Source organism: Danio aesculapii, chromosome 20 (assembly GCF_903798145.1).
Source record: "Danio aesculapii chromosome 20, fDanAes4.1, whole genome shotgun sequence".
Classification (NCBI taxonomy): Eukaryota; Metazoa; Chordata; class Actinopteri; order Cypriniformes; family Danionidae; genus Danio; species Danio aesculapii.
In genome coordinates, this window is record NC_079454.1 from 54585033 (window position 1) to 54610050 (window position 25018).

The window sequence follows — 25018 nt, forward strand, 5'->3', positions numbered from 1 at the left end:
TTCATCTTTCATTTTCTGCTGCTCAAACTACACTTCATATCACAGTTTAATGCACTGATAGTCACTCAGCGGGGCATAACTGATGACTGATTAACCATTGAAGTCACACTAATGAGTGTGTGCATGATATTTGATGTTTTCTGTGCTGCTTTACAGACTCGTGTGTGTCTCGTTCAAGTGTTTGAATTTTCCTCCGCTGCTGCTGCTGTGAATAATATTATCTTGTATTATTTTGCTGCCATCTGCTGGACACTGTACATTAGACATCTGGGTTTCGCAGCCATGGTTGGAAGCATCATTGCAGGCAGTCTTTGAACATTAACAGGTCCCTTTTTATGCAAAAATCTCTTTCATAAGGGGTTTAAACCCAGTTGTGTGGCAACCGTGTGTAAATATAGCCAGCTTCTAATGGTAAACAATAATTAACTGTATTTATTATAATCAGACTTGATGAATGAAACACTTTGATTGACATTCTCTCTTTGTACGTGTCATCAGAGGGGGAAAGCCCCGCCCACTAGTGCCCATCTCTCCCTCACAGTTGTCATGATGGGTAATATTAGCTATATACACCCAAACCATCTTTTGTACCAGGCTGTAAACATGTTTTTATTCTGCTGTAAAAATGACCAATTTAGCATGCAGTCTGAGGACATCTGGAGTTACTGGAGCCAGCCCCCAAAAGGCGAGTCGATGAATTACAGTTTCAGTTACTTCCGTAGTGGCTTCACGAGTGAGAGCGGGATGTTGCCACTTGGTTCTTTATTATTTGCCATGGTATAATTGTTTTCTACAATCTGGCAACCTGCAGCCTGACGTAAATAACTTATATGTGTTTTTATTTTTATTTCCCATGGCTAAAACTTTGCACCAATCTGGCAACATGCAAACTTGGGTTAAATAATTTCTCTTTGTGTTTATTATTTCTCATGGTACAATTGTTTGCTCCAATCTGGCAACCTGCAGCCTGACTTAAATCATTTCTATGTGCATTTATTATTATTTACCATGGTATAAGAGTTTGCTCCAATCTGGCAACCAGCACCCTGAGTTAAATAACTTCTGTGCATTTATTATTATTATTACCCATGGTATAATTGTTTGCTCCAATCTGGCAACCTGCAGCCTTAAATAACTTCTATGTGCGTTTATTATTATTTCCCATGGTATAAATGTGTGCTCCAACCTGGCAACCTGCAGCCCGACTTAAATAACTTCTGTGTGCATTTATTATTATTATTTCCCATAGTATAATTGTTTGCTCCAATCTGACAACCTGCACCCTGAGTTAAATAACTTCTATGTGCATTTATTATTATTATTATTATTATTTCCCATGGTATAATTCTTTGCTCCAATCTGGCAACCTACAGTCCGACTTTTATAGCTGTGTGTTTATTATTTCCCATGGCATAAGAGTTTGCTCCAATCTGGCAACCTGCAGCCCAAATTAAATAACTTCTATGTGCATTTATTATCATTATTATTACCCATGGTATAATTGTTTGCTCCAATCTGGCAACCTGCAGCCTGAATTAAATAACTTCTGTGTGTGTTTATTATTATTTTCTATGGTATAAATGTGTGCTCCAATCTGGCAACCTGCAGCCTGAGTTAAATAATTTCTCCAGTATGAGCGTTTATTATTATTTCTCATAGTATAATTGATAAATAATCTTTAAACACCGTGTTATACACTGAGTGATGCTGATGCACAGCTGTTGTGTTTGATCCACATGAAGAGACAGTCATCACATGATCTGATATGCTAAAGGCTTTATTTCAGCGTCCGTCATGTCAGTAGTACAGTATCAGTGTCATCATTTACATCTCGAGTCCCTTAAACACTCACAAATCAACATAGGAATGTTAATAAATACAAAACAATGCATACACAACTCAAAGAAATACAAAAAAAAGGGAAGTTTGACGGTTGCATGGTTTTACCGATGAACTGGAGCAGGAGAACCATCAGTAATGTGAAGGTAAAGAGATTATTTTACAGAATAAGAAACGCTGGATGTGTTCCTCAGTCCACCTCCTCCATGCGGGACGTGTCGTCGTCTCCTTCCAGCGGTGGCATGTCCTCCATCGGGGCAGAACTGGGCTCTTCTGTCGACAGGTCGTCCTCATCAATGCCTGAGCAAAAAAAGCAGAGCGATCGCTTTAGTTCTTCAACACAAACAATAAATGCTTCTCACATGTACAGCTTTCTCAGCACTGTAACAGTACATTCACACAGATGAAGCGTTAAAACTGATTTACATGCTAAGTCAATGCAAAGCCACGATAAGACATCTTAACATTGAGCACTTTGGGGTGTTTTGAAGTTTGGATCTGCATCACGTCGTAATTTAAACACTATTATGCAAGATGAATGGCTTTAAATGCCGCTGTGCAGGACTTGTGTCTGTCATTACCAAGACCAACTGATGCTGTATATGAGCAAAAGGAGGCCCTAGACCAGGGGAGTCAAACTCAGTTCCTGCAGGGCCGCAGCTCTGCACAGTTTAGTTCCAACCCTTAATAAACACACCTGATTTTACTAATTGAGTCCTTCGGGTTTGTTTAAAACAGACAAGTGTGTTGAAGCAGGGTTGGAACCAAACTGTGTAGGGCTGCGGCCCTTCAGGAACTGAGTTTGACACCCCCTGGTCTGGACCATATATATACAGTTAGAGTCAGAATTATTAGCCCCCCTTTGTCTTTTTTAAATATTTCCCAGATGATGAACAGATTCAGGAAATTTTGACAGTATGTCTGATAATATTTTTTTCTTCTGGAGAAAGTCTTATTTGTTTTATTTCAGCTAGAATAAAAGCAGTTTTTAATTTTTTAAACACCATTTTAAGGTCAATATTATTAGCTCGTTTAAGCTATTTTTTTCAGTAGTCTACAGAACAAACCATCATTATACAATAACTTGCCTAATTACCCTAACCTGCCTAGTTAACCTAATTAAGCCTTTAAATGTCCCTTTAAGCTGAATACTAGTGTCTTGAAGAATATCTAGTCTAATATTATTTACTGTCATCATGACAAAGAGAAAATAAATCAGTTATTAGAGATGAGTTATTAACACTATTATGATTAGAAATGTGTTGAGTAAATCTGCTCTCCGTTAAACAGAAATTGGGGAAAAATAAATGGGGGGGCTAATAATTCTGACTTCAACTCTCTCTCTCTCTCTCTCTCTCTCTCTCTCTAAACAGGGGGGCTAATAATTCAGGGGGGCTAATAATTCTGACTTCAATTGTATATATACAGCACACAAATGTCTTTAAAAATGAAACGATTGATGTAAAAATGATTATTGAATATTGAGTGTTGTGAAAGCTCACAATTGTTGTTCCTCGCTGAGGTTAAAACAGTTTTGGATTTTTCATTAGCTTTAACTTTTATTTCGTTTTGACTTTTTGTTTTCAATTTCAGTCATTTTTAATTAGTTTTAGAGGCAGATTGACTAGTTTTTATTAGTTTCTATATTTTGAAGTTGCTTAGTTTTAGTTTAGTTTTTATTAGTTTCAGTCTTTTGTTTGTAAATGAGGATATTTGTAAGGTGCAAGATTTAAAATCATCAGAATAAATATTGTATAATAAAAACTCAACCAAAGATAGGCTACATTTTTACCATCTACCACTACCATCTACCTGTCCTCAAACTCAAATACAACAGCCCACAAGACAGCAGCAGCATTAAGTACAATATGTGTGCAAGCCTGCTTCTGAAGTTAGATACACTGTAGTGATGGGAAGTTCAGAACCGGATCTTTTGTGACAATGTTAGGACTCAACATACCAAAAATATGCAGGCAGCAATCATAACTTCAGTCAGTTAACACATCACCATGATCTGAAAAATCTCTTACAATTACGTTTTGCAACCCGACTGAATCCTGATTCCCTTATTTAAATTTCATCACGACTTTATGAAAAAAACGTACGTTTCGCTAAATCCTCATTTAAGCCCTCGGTTTACCCGCACTGCAGTTGTTGAAGTTTAGTTCAGTCACAGCAGGCTGTCATGTACTGTTAGTGTTCGGTTCACTGAATCACGTATGAGCAGTATTATCGATTCACCGCTTCTCAGTGTACTGTTCTACTAACTGAATAACTCAGTATATATTGGTTTATTTCAAGTCAGAGGGGGGATCAGGCATGTTAAAAAGTAAGTAGTTTGTGGATAAGTGCTTCTCGTTACTGAAGACGCGAATCGTTTCAAATGATTCAGTTCGATTTGGTGGACTAGTTCAACCGGTTCACTTAGAAGATCCGGTTAAAAAGAACAATTCGTTCGCGATTGGGATCACTAATACAGAAATAAAACCTATTATTGGCCACAAATGTGTTAAATTAATACTTTTATGAGTCTGCTCAGATTGTATTTGATGCGGTCACCATGCTGCTGTCATGTCCACACGTTGTTTTTGTCGTGGAAGCAACAGTGAGGATGACTGGAGGAGAACTGCCTTGATCTGGCCAATAGCATCAGTATTACAGACTCTGTCTGGATTACAGAGGTGCTGTACGGTTTAAACACCTGCAGTGTGAAGTAAATACTTCTAAAAGGCTTACAGTATGTATTAAACACAAAGATGAAAAAGAAGGAGGTTTTTGCTATCATTTTAGTTAGTTTCAGTCAGTTTTGTATGAACACAATACAGTTTTAGTCAGTTTCAGTCTTTGAAAAACTTGTTTTTATTTTTATTTCAGTTAACGACAAGGATTCTTCAATTCTAGTTTTTTCATTGATTTTAGTTAACTATAATAACCTTTTTCACGCTTGTTGCTGTTGTTTATTTATCCATTAGCTGGCAATTAGAACTAATATATTTAATACACGTGCTTAATACACAAAACTACATAATTAAATATGGATCAGATGGTCTTGAGTGGATCTCTGTAGATGGACTGCTGGCTTTAAGCTTGCACACAAGAAGATTTGTTTCCTTGTTTAGTTTTCCACTTGCATGTGCGATGCACAATTGGAATGAGAGAAAGACTCTGATTTGTTTATTGCACGTTATGCCCAAAAGACCCCCATAGCTCATTAAGGGAATAAAGACATCCCTTTTAGACCATGTGCTGGGTACACTGATCATTTTTCCTGTTCTTAAATTAGCAAAAGTGCATTTGGACACTGCAGCACGGTGGCGCAGTGGGTAGCATGATCGCCTCACAGCAAGAAGGTCACTGGTTCGAGCCTCGGCTGGGTCAGTTGGCATTTCTGTGTGGAGTTTGCATGTTCTCCCTGTGTTGGCGTGGGTTTCCTCCGGGTGCTCCGGTTTCCCTCACAATCCAAACACATGTGCTATAGGGCGATTGTATAAATGAAATAGGCTGTAGTGTATGTGAGTGTGTGCAGGAGTGTGTGGGTGTTTCCCAGTGTTGGGTTGCAGCTGGAAGGGCATCCGCTGCGTAAAACAAGTGCTGGATAAGTTGGCGGTTCATTCCGCTGTGACCTCTGATTCATAAGGGACTAAGCCGAAAATAAAATGAATGAATGGATTCGGACACACCCTTTGTGTTTTTGCACCATCTGTTACAGACATTGTGCTTAGATTGTTAAAATAAACCCCCAAATATATTTAATGGCTTTTGCTCTCGTATCTTCATCTATGTTAAGCTACTCTTGACACAATCTCCATTATAGAAAGCGCTACAGAAGTAAAGGTGAATTGAAACATGTCAGTGTGAAGCGAGCCTCACCCAAGCCCAGTTTGATCATCCTGTAGATGCGGTTGGAGTGAGTCTGTGGGTCGTCCAGTGTAAAGCCTGAGGATAAAAGTGCCGTCTCGAACAGCAGGATCACCAGATCCTTCACTGATTTGTCGTTTTTGTCGGCTTCTGCTTTCTGCCGGAGGGTCTCCACGATGGGGTGGTCTGGGTTGATCTCCAGGTGTTTTTTAGCAGCCATATAACCCATAGTAGAGTTATCCCTGAGGGCCTGAGCCTTCATGATCCTCTCCATGTTTGCCGTCCAGCCGTATGTGCTGGTGACGATACAGCAGGGGGAGGAGACCAGACGGTTGGAGACGGTGACCTGATGAAACAGTAAAACACCACTGTTAACCCTTGTGTACTGTTCAGATTGACCCTCCTTTGGTTGTGTTGGTGCTAATCTTGACTTCTATTATAATCACATTTATTGATTGTAAAGCCATGACAGCATATTATCATGCATTCTTGATTGCTGCTGGTTTTCCCTGTTGGGATTAAGGAGTAATATTTGTCATATTTACTGTTGATCATCAGTTGTCAGCATTAACCCTTTAGATCGGCCTGTGCTGAAGAGTTTTATATGGAGTTTATTAGAGATTATAGTGATTATAGTGTGTGTGTGCAGATTATAGTGTGTGCTGAAATACACTTTACTATAGATATATATAGGGTTAAACTGTAGTCTTGATTTATAGGATCTTTACCTTCTCCACTTTCTTTTCCAGGATGTCCTTCATGATCTTGCAGAGGCTTTCAAACTTGCTCTTCTTCTCGTCCTGCTTCTTCTTCTCCTCATCATCCTCGGGCAGCTCCAGGCCTTCTTTAGTGACCGACACCAGATTCTTGCCCTCGAACTCCTTCAGCTGCTGAACACAGTATTCATCGATGGGCTCGATCATGTAGATTACCTCCAGACCAGCCTTACGGAGACGCTCTACAAATGCTGAGTTCGCCACCTGATCTTTGGTCTCACCTGCAGAACATGCAGAACTTTAGGGAAAACTCGGCAGTGGTGGAAAGAGCACTGAAAATTCATACTCATGCTAAAAAGATTAAATATAGCACTTTGGCCATATTCATCTGTGTAAACACTATGGGCCCTATCATACACCAATAAGGCGCAAGACGTGTATGGAGCGATTTGTTGCTATTTTCAGACCAGCGCAACTGTAATTTTCATGTTTTGCACAACGTTGTTTAAATAGCAAATGCATTTGTGCCACTTTGTGGACTAATGGGTGTGCTGGTCTACAAAGGAAGTGTGTCAAGGAGCATTGTTGGCGCATTGCTATTTTGCGGAACTGAAATAGAAAGCGCCATTGACCAACTAAAAGCTGCTCTATACAGGTCCAAACGCTTACACATTGCTGAATACACACAGGATGATCAGCAATACACAAATATCTTTATAGATGAAAACAATTAAAGGATTAAAATGATGCAGAAATGATGATTTTCAACATCAATATAAACACCACTGCCTTCTTCACCTCGGGGGGCTTTTTCAGTTTATTCATGACGCTCTGCATCTGTATAATGTTATTATTATCAGCAGTATTATTGATTATCTGCAGATTTATATCTGTTTTAATAAACACAAGTGTAGATTTGTCCACCTGTGGGGTTTTGGAGACGTCTGCATCACCATATGGGTCATCAGAACAGGACGTGTGTTTGGATATAACTCAGTGTTTTGACCACACTTCATTATTATTGATCATTTATTCATTTGCTGGAGAATAGAACTGAATTTAGAAATAGTTTTGATCAAATCTCTGTGCTTAACAAAGGAAATTAAATATGTGGGCTGATGGATGTGTTCAGTGGAGTGAGTCTCCACCGTTTCCTTACTCCACCAAAGTAAAGGAGTAAAGTAAAGACAAAGTAAAGGGGCTGAATGGAGGAGGCTCGTTCTTTATCCTCGCGCTGCAGATGCTCTGTTTAACTGTTTTCTCGCTAGTTTTTACACTTACAAAGTCCGCTATGTAAATAGCAAATGCACCATGGAGCGACGCAACTGACTCTTAAAGGGAATGAGAGACGAGACTCTGATTGGTTTAATGCACGTTATGCTCAAAATACACCCAGAATTCATTAAGAGAATAAGCCTTCCATCCTTGAAATAGCAAAAGTGGATTCGGACTTAAAGCTAAATGTTTTGTGTCATGTTCTTTAGACTTTGCGCCTAGATCATTAAAGTAGAGCCCAAGAAAACAACATTAAAGTAACACCAGACACTGTAAAAAGGTCGATCCCAGCCACTTGACTTTTCTGACAGGGGATTCCAGTGTCACTGATGTGAAAGTATGTTGTGGGACTGCTATACAGGAGCAAAATGTATTGTTTTTTTTTTAAGTATGCCCGTGAAACATGAACGCCATTATGAATGTTTTAAATGTGCTTGTTTGTTGTAAAACTCTCAATAATGCCAAAAAAATACTTCAATTTGTGCATCTCCTGACTCACGTGTGCAGCCATGATGCCGTTGTAGCTGCTGTATTCTAGGAAATGTTTTGCACCTCTTAGTTTTTAGTGTGGTCCTGGAAAATCTCTGTTTTAAGGGCTATCTAGCACATCCCCTTAGCCGTACGCCTTCAAAATAAAGAGACTTGCGACCAGGGAAGGGCTAAGGGGTAGAATTGGGATTTTTTGCAGTGCATTTCCAGTGATTTGTTTCAGTGTGTTGGTACCGGTGATGTAGTAGATGTGCTTCTGCGTGTCCTTCATGCGTGTGACGTAATCTTTAAGCGACACCATCTCGTCTCCTGAAGCTGATGTGTAGTAGCGCAGCAGCTCTGACAGTTTCTTTCTGTTCTGTGAGTCTTCATGGATGCCCAGCTGTAAAAAAACAACAGCATTTGTTTACTTCTCAGAGTCGTACACAGTTATGCACAGATTAGTTAGGGGATAGAGTCCACCTAAAACTGAAATGTCTGTCATCATTTATTCACCCTTTACTTGTTCCAAACCCATCTGAGTTTCTTTATTCTTTTGACCACAAAAGAAGATACTTTGAAAAAAGCTGAAATCCTGTACCATTGACTTCTGTAGTATTTGTTTTTTTCTACTATGGAAGGTTTTTGTCAGTGCATCATCTTTTGTGCTCAAAAGAAAAAAGAAACTCATAAATAGTTTGAAACCTTTTGAGGGAAAGTAAATATTTTGTAGTAAGTATAAATAGTAATTTTAATTTTTGGGTGAACTATCCCTTTAATGTTTTAAAGGAAGGCTCTGAATAAATGTAATGTTGTTTTCATTGGAAAAATAAAGCCCATAGTCATAATGAAATCATTACAAAAAACATATACAAGAGAGTGATATTATGTAAACAACACGATTTGACCACTCGTGTTTATAAGAGAGAATATTAGTCAAATGTATTTAAGTAAGTGCATGATTAAAATTTGATCAAAACTAAATTATTTTTATTGTTATTTTATTATTATGCAGCACTTAAAATAGCTGACGCCAAGGGTGCTGATTGAGATGCACTATAAGTATTTGCACGAGTACACTGCATACAAGTCATTACAATCTTGGAAACAGAGGCGGATTACAGTCTAACAGTTTGAATGACACAGAACTCACGAGCATGCCGAATTTTCCTCAATTACTTCTATTGTTTTTGGTGTGAGCCCAACCGAGTTGGCCAATCAGAAAGGAGAAAACAGCGCACACGCTGACGTCATGAGGAGAAAACTCCAGTTTTAGGCCGCATTTACACTGCACTGTTCAAGTGACTCAATTCCGATTTTTTCCCCCATGTGGCACAGATCGGGTATGGCCCATGTACGTGTAAGCAGGAAAAAAAAAAAAATCACATAGATTGTTCATATGTGGAAACTTGCCCTCGTGTCTGCAGTGTAAGCAGGTAGATCGGATTTTCACCTGTCAATGCGAGTCGCACGTCATTAAAAATCATAGCGAATGACGTCAGATCTGACACTTTCTTTTTTAAGAACAGACTTCAGCAGAGTCCCAAACCTTAAATCTTTCATATTGTCATAAAGCACAGGTATTTAAGCATGTTAACAAGAGCGAGAGAGCGCAATGTCCGCCACATAACTAATATAAAACTAGTGCATACATCACGTGCATAAATCACGCCATGTACATTACATTAAGATGCCTACTGGTTTAAAAAAGCCTATTTATCAAAGGAAGATGGACAAATGAGAATGTTTCTGTCATAAACTATAGTAAAACAGCTTGTCAAAAGCTGCGAACAGATTACATACAGGAATAGAGGAAAGAGCACTCTTTAATTATCAGCTGTTAGTCAGCACCCGCTCTTTTTTTTCCTGGTCATTGTGCTTTTGCCATGTGCTGTGTAAATGCAAATGATCGGATACGAGTCACTTTTAAAAGATGATGTAAGCAGGTCATTAAACAAAATCTGATACAGTCACAAAATCGGAATTGACCATCAAGATCTGCAGTGTAAATGCAGCCTTGGTATCCACACGACCACACATTACCCAGATTTTCTGAAAATGGTCACCCTGGCCTAAGTTTTCAGAAAACTTCCAACCCAGGCTCATTCTGAATACATACCGCATATATTTCATTTCTACTTTTTTTTGCAGTTTTTGTTTTCGTGAATCCAGCAGAGGCCACAGTGTACGATTTTCAGATCTCCAATTTCTCTCGCAAGTGCCATTCGCAGGGGAGTAGCGGACATTTTCAAAGTGGGGGGCAGCTGTATGAGATCATACATTCATATAATTATTAGTCACCTGTTTCTAAATGGTCTGTCTCTAAAAGTGAGGGGGACGTATCCCCCCTGTCCCCCCCTGTTGCTACGCCCCTGGCCATTCGTGCCTGCCATTCTAACATAAATCCACCAGAGACCGCTGTCGACTGACTGACTGACTGACTGACTGACCGACCGGCCCCCCTGTCCACCCCCTTTGCTAAACCCAACCAATAGTGTTTTCGAAAACAATCCAGAAAAAGGAAAGCCCTCGCGGCCGCTTGATTTTAACCTTGTTTTCAGATCTTCCCACGTTCTCACCCTGTTATTTACTTGTTTATTTTATTTTATCTGCTTTCTGGAACCGTTCTCCACTGGACTCGAACCCTGTCGTCGCGGTCAACTCCTCTCTGTGTCCCAGGAGGAGAAGTCCGCCAACGTACGTGGCGAGCTACTGGGCAAGCTGGAAACAGCAGACTCGGAGGTAAGTGGTCAGCTGGTAGCATGAAAAGGAACGTCGTCATACCGCCCCATATCATTCGTTTTAAAGACGAAACGCAGCCATAAATAGTTCTAGCTACATAATTCGTGATCTCTAGAAATGTATACGGGGGTGCGTTTTCACATTGAGCCTGTGTTGAAAGTTTTGGTTTCAGTGACCGATATTATGTTTTCTTGAGGACAAACATCAAAACCCTGTAAAAAAAAAACATGTGGACAGGTCCGTAGAGACTGGAGCGTGAGTTTTCACCTTAATGTTTTTGGAGAACTGCTCGTAGTATTTCTTATAGTTGTCTTTATCCTCTGCGAGTTCAGTGAAGAGCTCCAGACACTTCTTGACCAGGTTTTTGCGGATCACCTTCAGGATTTTGCTCTGTTGAAGCATTTCTCTGGAGATGTTCAATGGCAGATCCTCAGAGTCCACCACACCCTTAATAAAGTCTGAAAGTAAAAACAAATGCACACATTCAGCAGGTCTGTCAATAATAAGTAGTAATATATAATACGTTTCTTTAATACTCTTGTTTATGTAAAAAACCTTAACTTGAATTACCTTTGTGTATGAATTGTGCTACAGAAATCAATTTTAAAAACTTGCTTCGGCTTACTGGAGTCATTAAGCAAGCAATAAGTCTTTAAGTATAATGGTAAAAACTTTGGGTAATCTTATGTTGCATGGACAGGATTATAACAATAGCCAAAATGACATTGTATGGATCAAAATGACTTTTTAAATATTAAACTAAGTAAAGAAGATCATATTCCATGTTTTTTTATAACTTTTAACATTTATTAATGCATTTTTAGCATCCAAATTCATGCTTGATAGCATTAGTTAATGCACTGTCAACATGTATTTTCATTAGCTAATGTTAACTAACATGAACGAATACTGTAATAAATGTGTTGTTCATTGTTTGTTCAGTAAATGCGTCAACTAACATTAACTAATACAACCTTATTGTAAAGTGTTACCAAGAAATTATTAGATGGATTGTTGGTAATTGAATGGGTGTCTATCTGATTGGGTAACTTTACTTGGAGAACTTCTAAAATGAAGACCTGTTTACAATGATTTAAGACCTACAACACAATATTTCTGTGAATTTACAACCTTTAAGGCCTAAAATTTGAACAAAATGATCAATAAACCTGACATTAGTGTTTGTGATCAGACACTTACTGAGATATTCTGGGATGAGCTCGTCACAGTTGTCCATGATGAACACCCTGCGCACGTACAGCTTGATGTTATTCTTCTTCTTCTTGTTCTCAAACAGATCGAAAGGAGCTCGACGAGGAACAAAAAGCAGCGCGCGAAACTCCAGCTGACCTTCCACTGAAAAGTGCTGCGAGAATAAAACACAAGTTAAATAAAACAGTGCTTTTAATACTACAGATCTGCTGAATGCTTGATTCTGATTGGCTGATGGTCACTCTCAGTGTTTAGTTATTGTCAGATAAAGGCACAGCTAAAGTAGTTCCGGCAGGTTTAGAGCGTGTTATAGCTCAAATATCACTCCGCTGAATGATTAGAGTTATTTCACGGCTACAACAGTTCGAAATCACATCAAAACAGCAGAAGGCTTTGGAGGAGATGTGGAGGAAACTAGTGCTACACACAGGAGCAGTTTGAGGAGGACAAAAACCTGACAAATGAATGCAAATAAACTTATAAAGGTTTGAATCCATTGAGGGTGAGTAAATAGAAAAAATTTTCACCCAAAATTTTTGGGTGAACTGTTCCTTTAAATTCAAGATATTATGGTTTTACTTTTGAAGCAAAACGACAAAAGGACTAAACCCATAAATGAAAGTGAGTTTCTTTAGTGTGAAGTGTGAAATGTGAAGTGGACACTGACAACGCAGTTTTGAAGAATGGTCAAGCAAGCAACAGTCACAATCAGGAGCAAACAGATGTAAACGGGTACGAGATACACAGGTGATTGGTCAATACAGACAGGAAGCAGACAACATAAACAAACAAACAAGGCAAGGGTCAAAAACAAAGCAAGACTAGGCAAGAAAAACGTGTCGTAATGTTAACAAAACTGTTTACTGACCCAGCACCGATGTGTGTGTGTGTGAGCTGTTTTTATAGTCCTTGTAATGAATGAATGATGAGCTTCAGCTGTGTCTGTGTGTGTATAATCACTGGAACTCGGAACAGGTGCGTGTGAGTGGTGCATGACTGGAAGTTGTAGTCCATGTAATGGTGGATTTGTATTCCGTTGCGATCTGCGTGTTTACCAGTGATCTGCAGAAAACTCAAGTTCCATGCTGGTGATCATAACAGTTTCTTTCATTTGTGTTCAACAGAAGAAAGAAACTCACTTTTATTTTTGTGTTTAATCATTTTATGAGGGTTTTAAACTACTTAAAGACGAGTAAATTGCTATTTTTGGGTGAACAATACCTTTAAGAAAAACATTATTTTATATTTGCTATAAATCTAATTAAAGATCCTGTGAAAAATGTTGGTAGTATGTTAAATCTAAGGATATCTATGATCCAGTGTGCTCCAAAACAGTGACAAAATTCACATGTAGAAGATATAAACCTGATATAAAGGTTTGCAGTTTGTCACATCCGCCAAAATGAATGATTTTTTTTCATGTCACCTTATATACTTCGATTTCTCATCAAATCTTCTGACCAATCAAATGCTCTCTAGTGTCTGACATGCACCACCCCCTTCAGCGCATTGGCAGTTCATTTGATGCGCCTGAGCTCAACCACTCTCACAGGCAAAGCTGTAATAAAACTAAATGCTACTAGTTATTTTTTTAAAAGGGGAGGGGCTACAATATACCCCGCCCTCTTATCATGTTTAATTTGATATTACGTCCGACATTGAATAGAAAATGCACATTTCAAAGCACTTAAGTCACCTTAACAGCCAGATGATCCTCCCAGTCGTTGGTCAGGCTCTTGTAAAACTCTCCGTACTCTTCATTGGTGATGTCATCAGGGTTGCGGGTCCACAGAGGTTTGGTTTTGTTCAGCTCCTCCTGATCGATGTATTTCTCCTTGATCTTCTTCTTTTTCTTCTTCTTGTCGCAGCACTTATCGTCATGATCGTGGTCTTCCTCATCTGAGCCTACATCTTCAATCTCAGGCTTGTCTTCGTCTTTCTCGCCCTCTTCTTCTTCTTCTTCTTTCTCCTTCTCTTTCTCCTCTTCCGCCTCATCATCGCTTACCTCCTTATCACGCTCCTTTTCCACCTGAAACAACACGATATGGTTGTACATTAAAGGATTACTCTTGTGTGCATGAATGTGTATTGAGAAATAAAAATGTTTGGCTGGCAGTAGCTGTGTTTCCATTTAAAGATGAGGATCAGATATAGGACTGTGCAATAGATCAATATATGGTTTCAGCATTGATATCACAGTGTGATCATTCGCAGTCGCCTTATCGCAGGATATGTAATGTTGAGTCTGTATTAAGGGCAACATGGTGGCTCAGTGGTTAGCACTGTGGCCTCACAGCAAGAAGGTCGCTGGTTTGAGTCCCAGCTTGGTCAGTTGGCGTTTGTGTGGAGTGGCTGTAGTGTATGAGTGTGTGTGTGAATGAGTGTGTATGGTCCGCTTTGTAAAACATATGCTGGATAAGTTGGCAGTTCATTCCGCTGTGGTGTCTACTGATGAATAAAGGGACTAAGCCAAAGGAAAATTAATGATTGAAGGAGTCTGGATTATAGTTTTTCATTTGCATGTATTTTGAGGCCTGTGACTGTTTGAGGGTTTTAATAGCATTTGTAACTTTATTATCAATTAATTTTATTGAATTATTTTATTTTTGATCCTGAATACTGATAGACTAGCAAAACAATAAAACACTGTTTATTTCAATGGCATCTCTTTCTTTATTGTATTACTCTAGTCTTGTAGAGATAAGGTACCAATCAAACATTATAAATATTTTCCAAATAGAGATATCTGATCAAATTGTATTAATATCACACGTTAGGTTTTTCCTTTCTTTACTTTCGATATATTGTGCAGCCCTAATTAAATAAGTGCACAAAAATATATCCCAGGCTTATTATGGTTACGTATCCCTATATACATTTCTGGAGAGCGCCAAATACGTCCCAGGAGCTACGTTTTATGCTGTTTTTGTTTTCGTGAATCCACCAGAGGCCGCTGTTTAAGCTTTTTAAGATCTTAAATTTCTCTCGTGAGTGCCATTCGTGCCTGTTCTTCTCACATAAATCCACCAGAGGCCGCTGTTGACTGACTGACTGACCGATCAACTGACCCACTCTCCTTCTTCCCAAAACCCAACCAATAGTGTTTTCAAAAGCACTGATTATTTTATTTTTTGGCTTCTGTTTCTGTCTTACCCGCCTTCTGGAACTGTTCTTCACTGGACTCGAACCCCGTCGTAACAGGTCAATTTCTCTCTGCGTCTCAAGTCCGCCAATGTACATGGCGAGTTACTAGACAAACAGGTAACAGCGGGAAAGCCATCCACATGGAGGTAAGCAGTCAGCTGGTAGCACGAAAAGGAACGGTGTCATAACGCCCCGTAGCGTTCGTTTTAAAGACCAAATGCAGCCATACGTACCTGGCTACATAATTCGTGTTCTACAGAAATGTATATAGGGCTACGTTTTCTGAATGAGCCTATGTTGGTAATATCGCATAAAGAAGTACCCTCTCCATTTAATGAAATCAAAAATATCAGACATATGTAGTTTGATGCGTTGGGATTTGCCACTGTGGTGTTTTTTCTTCTCTAATAAATGAGTTGCACATCAGAAGATGAAAATGAAACACAATGAACACAACGCAAAATTCAGTTTAGTCCCTTTAAGAAACAGATGCATGCTAAAAACACTTACGAAGAGTGTGATGGGGTATCCAATGAACTGCGAGTGTTTCTTGACGATCTCTTTGATCCGCCGCTCTTCGATGTACTCAATCTGATCCTCCTTCAGATGAAGAATCACTTTTGTGCCACGGCAGACCGGCTCAGCTGTAGAAAATAAAAAAGCATCATGAAATCAACAGTTTACATACAAAATTGTAATATGTGGTTATTAAAAATGAATCATCTGTGTACTTTAATATTTTGTAAAGATTAATGTGCCCTCGTGGTCTTTCATATAATATCCTAACCTTCTCTTCAGAAATTTCTTTAAAAATTATACATGTCAGAAAACATACAATTAACATTACAAAACCTGTCCTAAACATGATTGTTATGAGGGCATTATAATTGTGTCATGAATATTTTGGCGTTTCTGTGTGGAGTTTGCATGTTCTCCCTGTGTTGGCGTGGGTTTCCTCCGGGTGCTCCAGTTTCCCCAACAGTCCAAACACATGCGCTATAGGGGAATTGAATAAGCTAAACTGGCCGTAGTGTATGTGTGTGAAATATTGTGTATGGGTGTTCATTCCGCTGTGGCGACCCCTGATAATTAAAGAGTTTAAGCTGAAAAAAAATGAATGAAATGCATGAAATGTCATTAAAATGTCTCATTAAAAGTGTCATTACTCGAATCATTTTTAACAGCGTTATTAGTATTTAATGAGATTTTATTGACAAATTCAGCTTGCTCCACTGTAGCTGAAGTAAAAAAGTCGCTGTAATAAAGTTCATGACATATTTATAATGGCTTTATGACGTTCATGTTTATGACAGATTTATGACAGGTTCTGTTGTTCTGGTAACATCAAGTTGTCATGACGTGGGCAAAAACGGCATGTGATGTATTTATGTCAAGTTTTCATAACAAACAACGTCATCTTTGCATTTAAAATGTCATAACTGAGTGAATGACACTTGATGACAGTTGTTATAAGCATACGTGATATCTCATTCACATTCATGACATGATTATAAAGGTCTTATGAACACCCCTTTAAGTAAAGTGTTACTGACAGGGCTCGACAAAAAGGACTTCCCGATGGCCCGGGGCCAGCGTACGAGACACCCAGGACAATAGGCATGTATGTTACTGGCCTGATTGGGTTGCTGCCTTGTCACTAAAGTTTAATTTTGCTATGACTGTTTGTCAATTTCGTGCAAATACAGTCTTGGGGTGCATTCACACCTAGACGTTTGTTTTCTAAACCGGTCTCGTTCACACAGTTAGTGCGGTTCGTTTGGCATATGTGAATCCAGCAATCGGATCCGCGCCAAATCAATCAGTTCAAGATTGCCTGAATGAGGTGGTCTCGGCTTGATTGAAACTCTGGAGTGAATCAATTGTAGTGAGAAAGCAAAACGATCCAACGAACTAATGAACCAGGCTATACCACAGTTTATTATGGTTGTGTAATAGCCACATATACGGCTAAATGAAGAGAGAATGATGAGCATGGCAGGATGTCATTCCTACCGGCAAATGTGAGTTTCATGTCGAATATGAAAGTGAACGCATGCTGAATTATTACCGAGTGCTGTTTATGCGTTAGGAATTTGACTAAAATTACCTTCTGATAATTTCTCCATATTTTAATCCTATAATATTTTGTATTAAGCCTGTTGTTTTGATCATTTCTACACTGACACCTTGAAAGAAAAATCAACATTGATCTGCTTCATGATCTGACTGCAGTCTTGCTCCATCTGTTATTTCTCTCTATAATTTAAGCCTATGATGCAGAATTCTAGCCAATGTTTTTTTTATGGATTGATTAATTCAATTAGATAGATTTTTACAAAACTTGACAACTGAAATAAGGCCATGTATGAGAAAGTCTGACCACTCTGATTTATATTTGGTGACAATGTCTGTGGGTGTCAAAATTAAAGTGAAGATTTTCACTTTTAATATCTATATCTATATATATATATATATATATATATATATATAGTACATTTTTTTCATCCCAATTGTATTTTTTAATTGTCAGTTGTATTTAAAGAAAAGTTCTGCTGAATAAAAAGTGTATGTATACAATTATTTTTGTCTTTTGACACATTATTTAAAATATTTGGCTAAGAAATAGCTGTTAACTTTAAGTAAAAATCTGAACCATCCATTGACATCAAATTTTAAGACTAAAAAATACCATTAAATCATTATGCAAAATGTCGGTGCATGTCATTAAAAATGCGCGTCACTTACAGTTGTCCACTTTGACAGTGAACGATCCGCCCGCAGACGATTCCCAGGCGTACTGCTCATCATCGAGGTGTTTGGTGATGACTGTCACTTTCTCAGCCACCAGATAAGCAGAATAAAAGCCCACACCGAACTGACCGATCATAGAAATGTCCGCTCCGGCCTGCAGAGCCTCCATGAAGGCCTTTGTGCCGGATTTGGCGATGGTGCCCAGATTGTTGATCAGGTCAGCTTTGGTCATGCCGATGCCGGTGTCGATGATGGTCAGCGTGCGCTCTTCTTTGTTGGGAATGATTTCGATTTTAAGGTCTTTTCCTGAGTCCAGCTTGCTTGGGTCTGTGAGACTTTCATAGCGGATTTTGTCCAAAGCCTGATAGAAAATTAAAAGAGAGTTCATTTTACAAAACAATGGTGGGAATAAACTGATACTTATTTAATATCTTTTATCACAAACTGTTTACATATCACTACTTAAAGGGGATCTATTGCGAAGATGTAAAATAAGTCTCTGAAGTCCCTAGAGTGTGTAAATTAAGTAGGGCTGCACAATATTGGAAAAATCAAACATTGCGATTGACGATATGGATACAATTTGAGCAGATGACTTAATATCTCTATTGGAAAAGAATTTATAATGTTAGATCGATTGACATGACTCTGCAGAGGGAGTGCATCTCCATAAAATCTAATAAACAAACTAAACTGAGGTTCTCCGACACATTTTGTTTGTTGTCTTTGCTGTTTACAGTGTGTTTCTGTATTTGCATGTGCTGTGAGTAATTTTATGCATTTTATGCATAATTTTATGCAGTCTAACAGTATTGAAATACAGTAACTAAATGATGAAAATAAAAATAAATCACAAAAATTGTAGTTAAGGTCACACTTGGCATAACTTCTTATACCTGAATGCTTTTAGGGTGCTTTCACATTAGCACTTTTGGTCCACACCCGGGTTCGTTTGACGTTAAAAGTACGGTAGGTTTAGCTAGTGTGAACATGTCTTCTGAACTCGGGTGCGCACCCGTGAACTGTACCCGAGTCCGCCTGAAAGAGGTGGTCTGGGGTAGGGTTCGTGTGAACCCTGGTATGCGTGATGTTCTGAACGTTTTTAATGTTTTTGCGGCAGATAGACGCGAGTCGCTCTCTGCATTTTGGCTTTGGTAACAAAACCAAAAGATTCAGTAAAAGCAAAATGACTGTGATATGCGGACAGCTCCATTTCAGAGCTTTTCTTTCATTGCTGTCACCTAGGAACAACTGTACACAAAACAGCAGATTGATGACGCAAGCGTACCGGGGTTCAGAAGGGAAACAGACGGTATGAACACAAACCAGCCAAGAAGGTGGCAAGGGGGGATAATCGAACTTGGGTTCAGTCCAAGCAATTGAACCAAGTGTGAAAGCACCCTTAAAGTCAATTTACAATTACATGCATTAAAAAACACATGCAAATGATAAATTATAATACAGACTCAACATTGCATATCCTGCGATGTGACTATTGCGAATGATCACATTGTGATATCGATGCTGAAATGATATATTGTGCAGCCCTAATATAAAGGTTACAAATATTTTATTTTCACTGGATTCTGATTGGCTGTCAGTGTTTTATCATTCATCAGCCGGAAAAAATCCTTCTGAAAGTCACAATATCAATATTTATGATATAATATATGATGAAATTTATCTTTATCATTGAAGTTGTGCTATTCTTTTGTGCTCTTCAAACTCTGCTATTCTTTAACACCGTCAACCATTTTTCCATCTACAATTGATGTCAGAATTATTAGTCCTCCTGTTCAATATTAATTATTTTATATTTTCTAACTAAATTTTTATTTAACAAAGATAATTTTACCAACACATAATAGTTTTAATAACTCATCTCTAATAACTGATTTCTCTTTGTCATGATGACAGTAAATAATATTAGACTAGATATTCTTCAAGACACTAGTATTCAGCTTAAAGTGACATTTAAAGGCTTAACTAGGGTAATTAGGGTAAAGTTAGGGTAATTAGGCAAGTCATTGTATAACAGTGGTTTATTCTGGAGAAAATCCAAAACTAATATTGCTTAAGGGGGCTAATAATATTGACCTTAAAATGGGGTTTAAAACAATTAAAAACTGCTTTTATTCTAGCTGAAATAAAACAAATAAGACTTTCTCCAGAAGAAACAATATTACTGGAAATACTGTGAAAAACACATTTCACAGGAGGGCAAATAATTCTGACTTTATCTGTATATCTTCATCATTATCTTCATCACTTTGGTCTTTGGTGTGAACAGGCCTTTACAAGCTGAAAACTCTTAATTCATATATTTGCAACTATTTAGTATCCTAATAAACGCACATCAGAGGAGTTGGAGATGAGCTCTCGGAGGAAGATCTCCTTGTTGGAGTAGAAGGTGTTGATGATCAGAGACATGAGCTGAGCGATCTCAGCCTGAAACGCAAACGTCTCCACCTCCTCCTCCATCATCTGCTGCTCGTGAGCCTCAGGCATCTAAAATGAATGAAAATATAGATATTAAATAAAAAAGGGTCACTCTTTACAATAAGGTTTTATTAGTTCATGTATTTACTAACGTGAACTAATAATAAACAAAACTTGTCCAGCATTTATAGTTCAACATTTATACTTTAACCTGCAAATTAGAATAGAAACTAGGCCTGCACTGGATATTGTGATATTTCATTTTTCTGCGATACATACTGCGATATTGAGTATAAATTAAACAGATGAGTTGAATCTAGGCATGGGATGATAACCACTTCAGAAGACAAATGCCATGACACAATGAATGCGTGGTGGTATTTGAAGTTCTGCACCGGACTGAGACACGGAGCACAGACACTCTTCACTCAGAGCACAGACACTCTTGAGGTCATTAATAATATAATAACACTAAAACTGAAACGTTTCAGGCGTTTGAGAATGACCAAAACAATATTTCAGATGTTTTACAGTGTGCTCAGCCTGCTGGTTTATCCATTCACACACATTTGATCATACTGGAATGTGTTCAGTAAAAGTGTTTCCATCAGTTTATGCACATGTTTTCTAATCGTATAAAAAGAGTTATGCACATACATTTCTATTCACATTTTTTCTGCAGTTTAAGCACATCTTAGCGTTACCATCAACCCATCTTTTATGCACACATCCAAAATTGTGCATGAATGCTTTAAACAGGCTTAGAATGCTTCACAGGCCTTTAAAACACACAATTTTTGATTACATCTATGGTCAAACTTTGCAATTGCTCCAAAATCATGTGTGTTTTAACTGTGGCTCCTAGTCAAGTATAATCCTGATTCAACATCACAGATCCAGCGATCCAGCACATTGCAGTATCAATGCTGAAATCATATATTGTGCAGCGCTAATAGAAACAATATAAAAAGTTGGAAAATGGTCACCATTGCTGACTAATTTGCATTTCAGTTTTCCAAATCGAACCATGGGACTTGTAGTAAAAGTGTAGTTATACAAATGGACGTCAATTGCACCAAAACAAATTAAAAATAAATAATAATAATAATAATACATTTTTACTATGGCTGTGCAATAAATCAAAAGTATTAAAATATTGCAAATCTGCATATATCACAATACATTTGCAATAAATGTTAGTTTTCCCAAATGTTCATGATGTTTTCAGGTTGATAAAACTATGACTGGAGCAAAGCATAGTTATTTTATTTATTTTTTGTTTACATTGTTTAAATGTCTGATTAGAAGATGCAAACAGAATCTGTGATTTTTTTGCCATTTCTGCAGAGAATTTTGATTAAAAAAAAAAAGTCTGCGGATTTATGCTGCATTATTTTGGGAGTATCATAACTAAAAACTTAATATATGAAATTAAAAATATGAGCTTTTGAACTTTTAATTTGATGTTTACAAAGCAAATCCATCTAGAGCCACTTGTTTGATATTCAAAGCAATTCTATGATATATTGTATCTGCTAAAAGACAGACAATATGACTTTACAAGCTGTATTGTAAAAAAAAATAAATCTAATGAACATTTTCATATTAGTCAATATTATTACTGAAGTTAATTTAAAAACTGAATAAATATAAATTTACACACATTTACACAAGTAAATACATAAACTAACTGATGGGCTAAAAATGGGCCTACTGATTAGTTTTCCGCATCACTAAAACACGGCTGTTCACTTTCAGAAGTTTGTTGTTTGTTTATGAATATTAATATTAAATATCATAATGGATCAATATTGCACAGCCTTAAATTTTTGTAAAAAAAAAGTGATTAAATAATACTCAATGTCTGAAAAATACTCTTTATATGCACAGTTGAAGTCAGAATTATTAGCCCCCCCCTTTGATTTTTTTCTTCTTTTTCAAATATTTCCCAAATGATGTTTAACAGAGCAAGGAAATGTTCACAGTATGTCTGATAATATTTTTTCTTCTGCAGAAAGTCTTATTTGTATTATTTCAGCTAGAATAAAAGCAGTGTTTAAGTTTTTTAAAACCATATTAAGGTCAATATTATTAGCCCCGTTCAGCTATATTTTATTTCGATAGTCTACAGAACAAACCACCATTATACAATAACTTGCCTAATTACCCTAACCTGCCTAGTTACCCTAATTAACCTAGTGAAGCCTTTAAATGTCACTTTAAGCTGTATAGAAGTGTCTTGAAGAATATCTAGTCTAATATTATTTACTGTCATCATGGTAAAGAGAAAATAAATCAGTTATTAGAGATGAGTTATTAAAACTATTATGATTAGAAATGTGTTGAAGAAATCTGCTCTCTGTTAAACAGAAATTGGGGAAATAAAATAAACAGGGGGGCTAATAATTCTGACTTCAACTGTATATATAGATGTCAGTACAATACTCTTTCGTTATACAAGTTTACATATCAATTTTTATTACACACTGTACAAAAATAAATAATTAAACATTCTGTATAATGTATATGACACTCCTTCTGTATGTTGTATTCTACTTGTTTATTATTGGTCTGTGTGCACTATTTTGTTATACAGTTGTGTTTTCAGTTTATTTTGCACATTTGGACTTTGGAAAAAGGTAGTTTCAATCATCTTTGTAGTTACAATAATTCACAATACTTTCCTAGGGAACATAAATCAATTAATATTGAATGAATAATTGAAGATATAAGAAACTAAGTAAGATAATATGAAATAAAATGTAAATACTGAGTGGTTTATGATACACTGAAGCGCATGATGCTACACAACCAGACTTAATTCGAATAGAATAGACTTATATTAAGCACATAATGTGATGTAATGTATTTATTATTTAATGCCATGTCGGCAACCGAGGCTATTTTCATGGCAGGAACATTTCAATAATAATTTTACAATTAAAAATCAACAAACAAAAGAAAGCATGAATTAAATTAGTTTTTTTAGTGTTAATACATGATAAAAAAAATTTTTAAAATCTTTTCTGGTGTCACTTTGCTAAAAATGTCCTTAGAGTTCATTTATATTAAGCATATAAAACACATGAGTTCTGTTCAGAACACACTGTTCACTTGTTTTCTCAGTGTGCGCGCCCCCTGCCGTCGAAAGCGCGCATTACCAGCTTCTAGAAGCTACTAAACTCTCCGTTCATTAACATGGAGCGCATCACATCACATAACTGTAAATAAAACACTCATATGCGTATGACACATAGTAAATACAGTAAATACCCGTGAATTCATACCTATTTAAACTTACAAATGTTTGCTAATGTTATATTATTAGCGTGCATGTTCAAAATTAGCATATTTAACTAAACATGCACTTATAATAACAACATACCGTTAAATTTAGAAATGCTTGCACGACACGTTTTTTGATCGTAAATCTTTTAATAGCCTCGTTTAATCTGACGTAAATCCTCTCTGAGGTAAAACTGATCAACTCCAGATGGTCTTGCGGACTTAATTCAAGTCGCTGTCATTTCACTATTAACCCACTTTAAATACACTAAAAGCGACTCAAAAGTGGAGCAAAAGCTCTAAACTTGCATAATATTCACATTTGCTCAGATACAAACGATAATTCGTGATGTAAATAAGAATTAGCATCGCAACAGTCAAAATATCGTATATTCACAAATGAATTAAATGAGATTAAACGTCAGTATTACGTTGGAGTATTAGGATGCTGTTATGATTATTATCGCTTCTTACCTCGAGTGGTTTACCCAGAGAGTTTGTTTATTGAATAATTCGCTGTATTTCCTGTCCTCCACCGTCAGCGGGGATCCAGCCGCTCTTGTATCCGCCAGCGAGCTTATATACACGGGCAGAGATTGTTCGAGAAGCCGCCGGAGCTCCAGAAACCTCTCGAAGCTTCTTAACGCTTTCAAATAGGAGAAGAGGGAGGGCCCTGGCTGTCAATCAAACGCTACAACGGTTGAAGGGGCGGGGCCAAGACTGAGGTAGATGAATTTTCTAGATCGCTGTTATATTCTGAATAAAGTTGAGGTAGTTTTTAATATAATTAAGGGATTATTTCAACCCAAATATTTTAATTATGTCATTATTTACTCAACCTCCAAACCTTTATCTGTTGAACATGAAGATATACTGAACAACGTTGAAAAAAAAACAGACTTCAACAGTATTTTTGGGTTGTTGCTAGAAGTGTTTACAGCTACAACTTAAATTATTTTATTTTACTTATTAATTACTCCATTAAACTGCGTTTTATTAACGTCTACACCTTCTATAACCTTAAACTTAGCCTTCACAGTAATTATTATGTGTACAGTGTCACAAAAATCATGGTATTATTGACGCAATGTATTATTAACCAATTTTTCGTTCCTACTATAGCTTTTTGTCAACATTCTTCAGAATATCTTATATTTGTGTTCAACAGAAGAAAGAAATTCATATAAGTTTTAAAAGTAAATTGTGAGGTAATTTTCATTATTGGGCTACCTGTCCCTTTATAAGATATTAATATTTCTCAATGTAATAATAGCAACAAATTGTGACAA

General features: G+C 37.2%; 1 protein-coding gene across 1 annotated transcript; it reads right to left on the minus strand.

Annotated features, from left to right (window-relative positions):
* Positions 1 to 1759: 1759 nt before the first annotated feature.
* On the minus strand, positions 1760 to 24830 carry hsp90aa1.2 (heat shock protein 90, alpha (cytosolic), class A member 1, tandem duplicate 2). The gene is made up of 11 exons (XM_056445515.1): positions 24204 to 24830; positions 20361 to 20513; positions 18000 to 18366; positions 15765 to 15898; positions 13807 to 14139; positions 12099 to 12264; positions 11166 to 11356; positions 8412 to 8559; positions 6426 to 6694; positions 5710 to 6043; positions 1760 to 2139 (listed from the first exon to the last, which is right to left on the minus strand). The coding sequence occupies exons 2-11, from the start codon at positions 20511 to 20513 to the stop codon at positions 2030 to 2032; spliced, it is 2205 nt and encodes a 734-aa protein (XP_056301490.1). The 5' UTR covers positions 24204 to 24830; the 3' UTR covers positions 1760 to 2029.
* Between the last annotated feature and the right edge of the window lie 188 nt (positions 24831 to 25018).

Coding starts and splice junctions, on each gene's coding strand:
- hsp90aa1.2 (XM_056445515.1), bottom strand. CDS start 20,513: ATGCCTGAGGCTCACGAGCAGCAGATGATGGAGGAGGAGGTGGAGACG. Junction 8,560..11,165: donor AGTTCTCCAAAAACATTAAG/GTGAAAACTCAC, acceptor GTTTTTTTACAG/CTGGGCATCCATGAAGACTC. Junction 2,140..5,709: donor GATGATCAAACTGGGCTTGG/GTGAGGCTCGCT, acceptor TTTTTTGCTCAG/GCATTGATGAGGACGACCTG.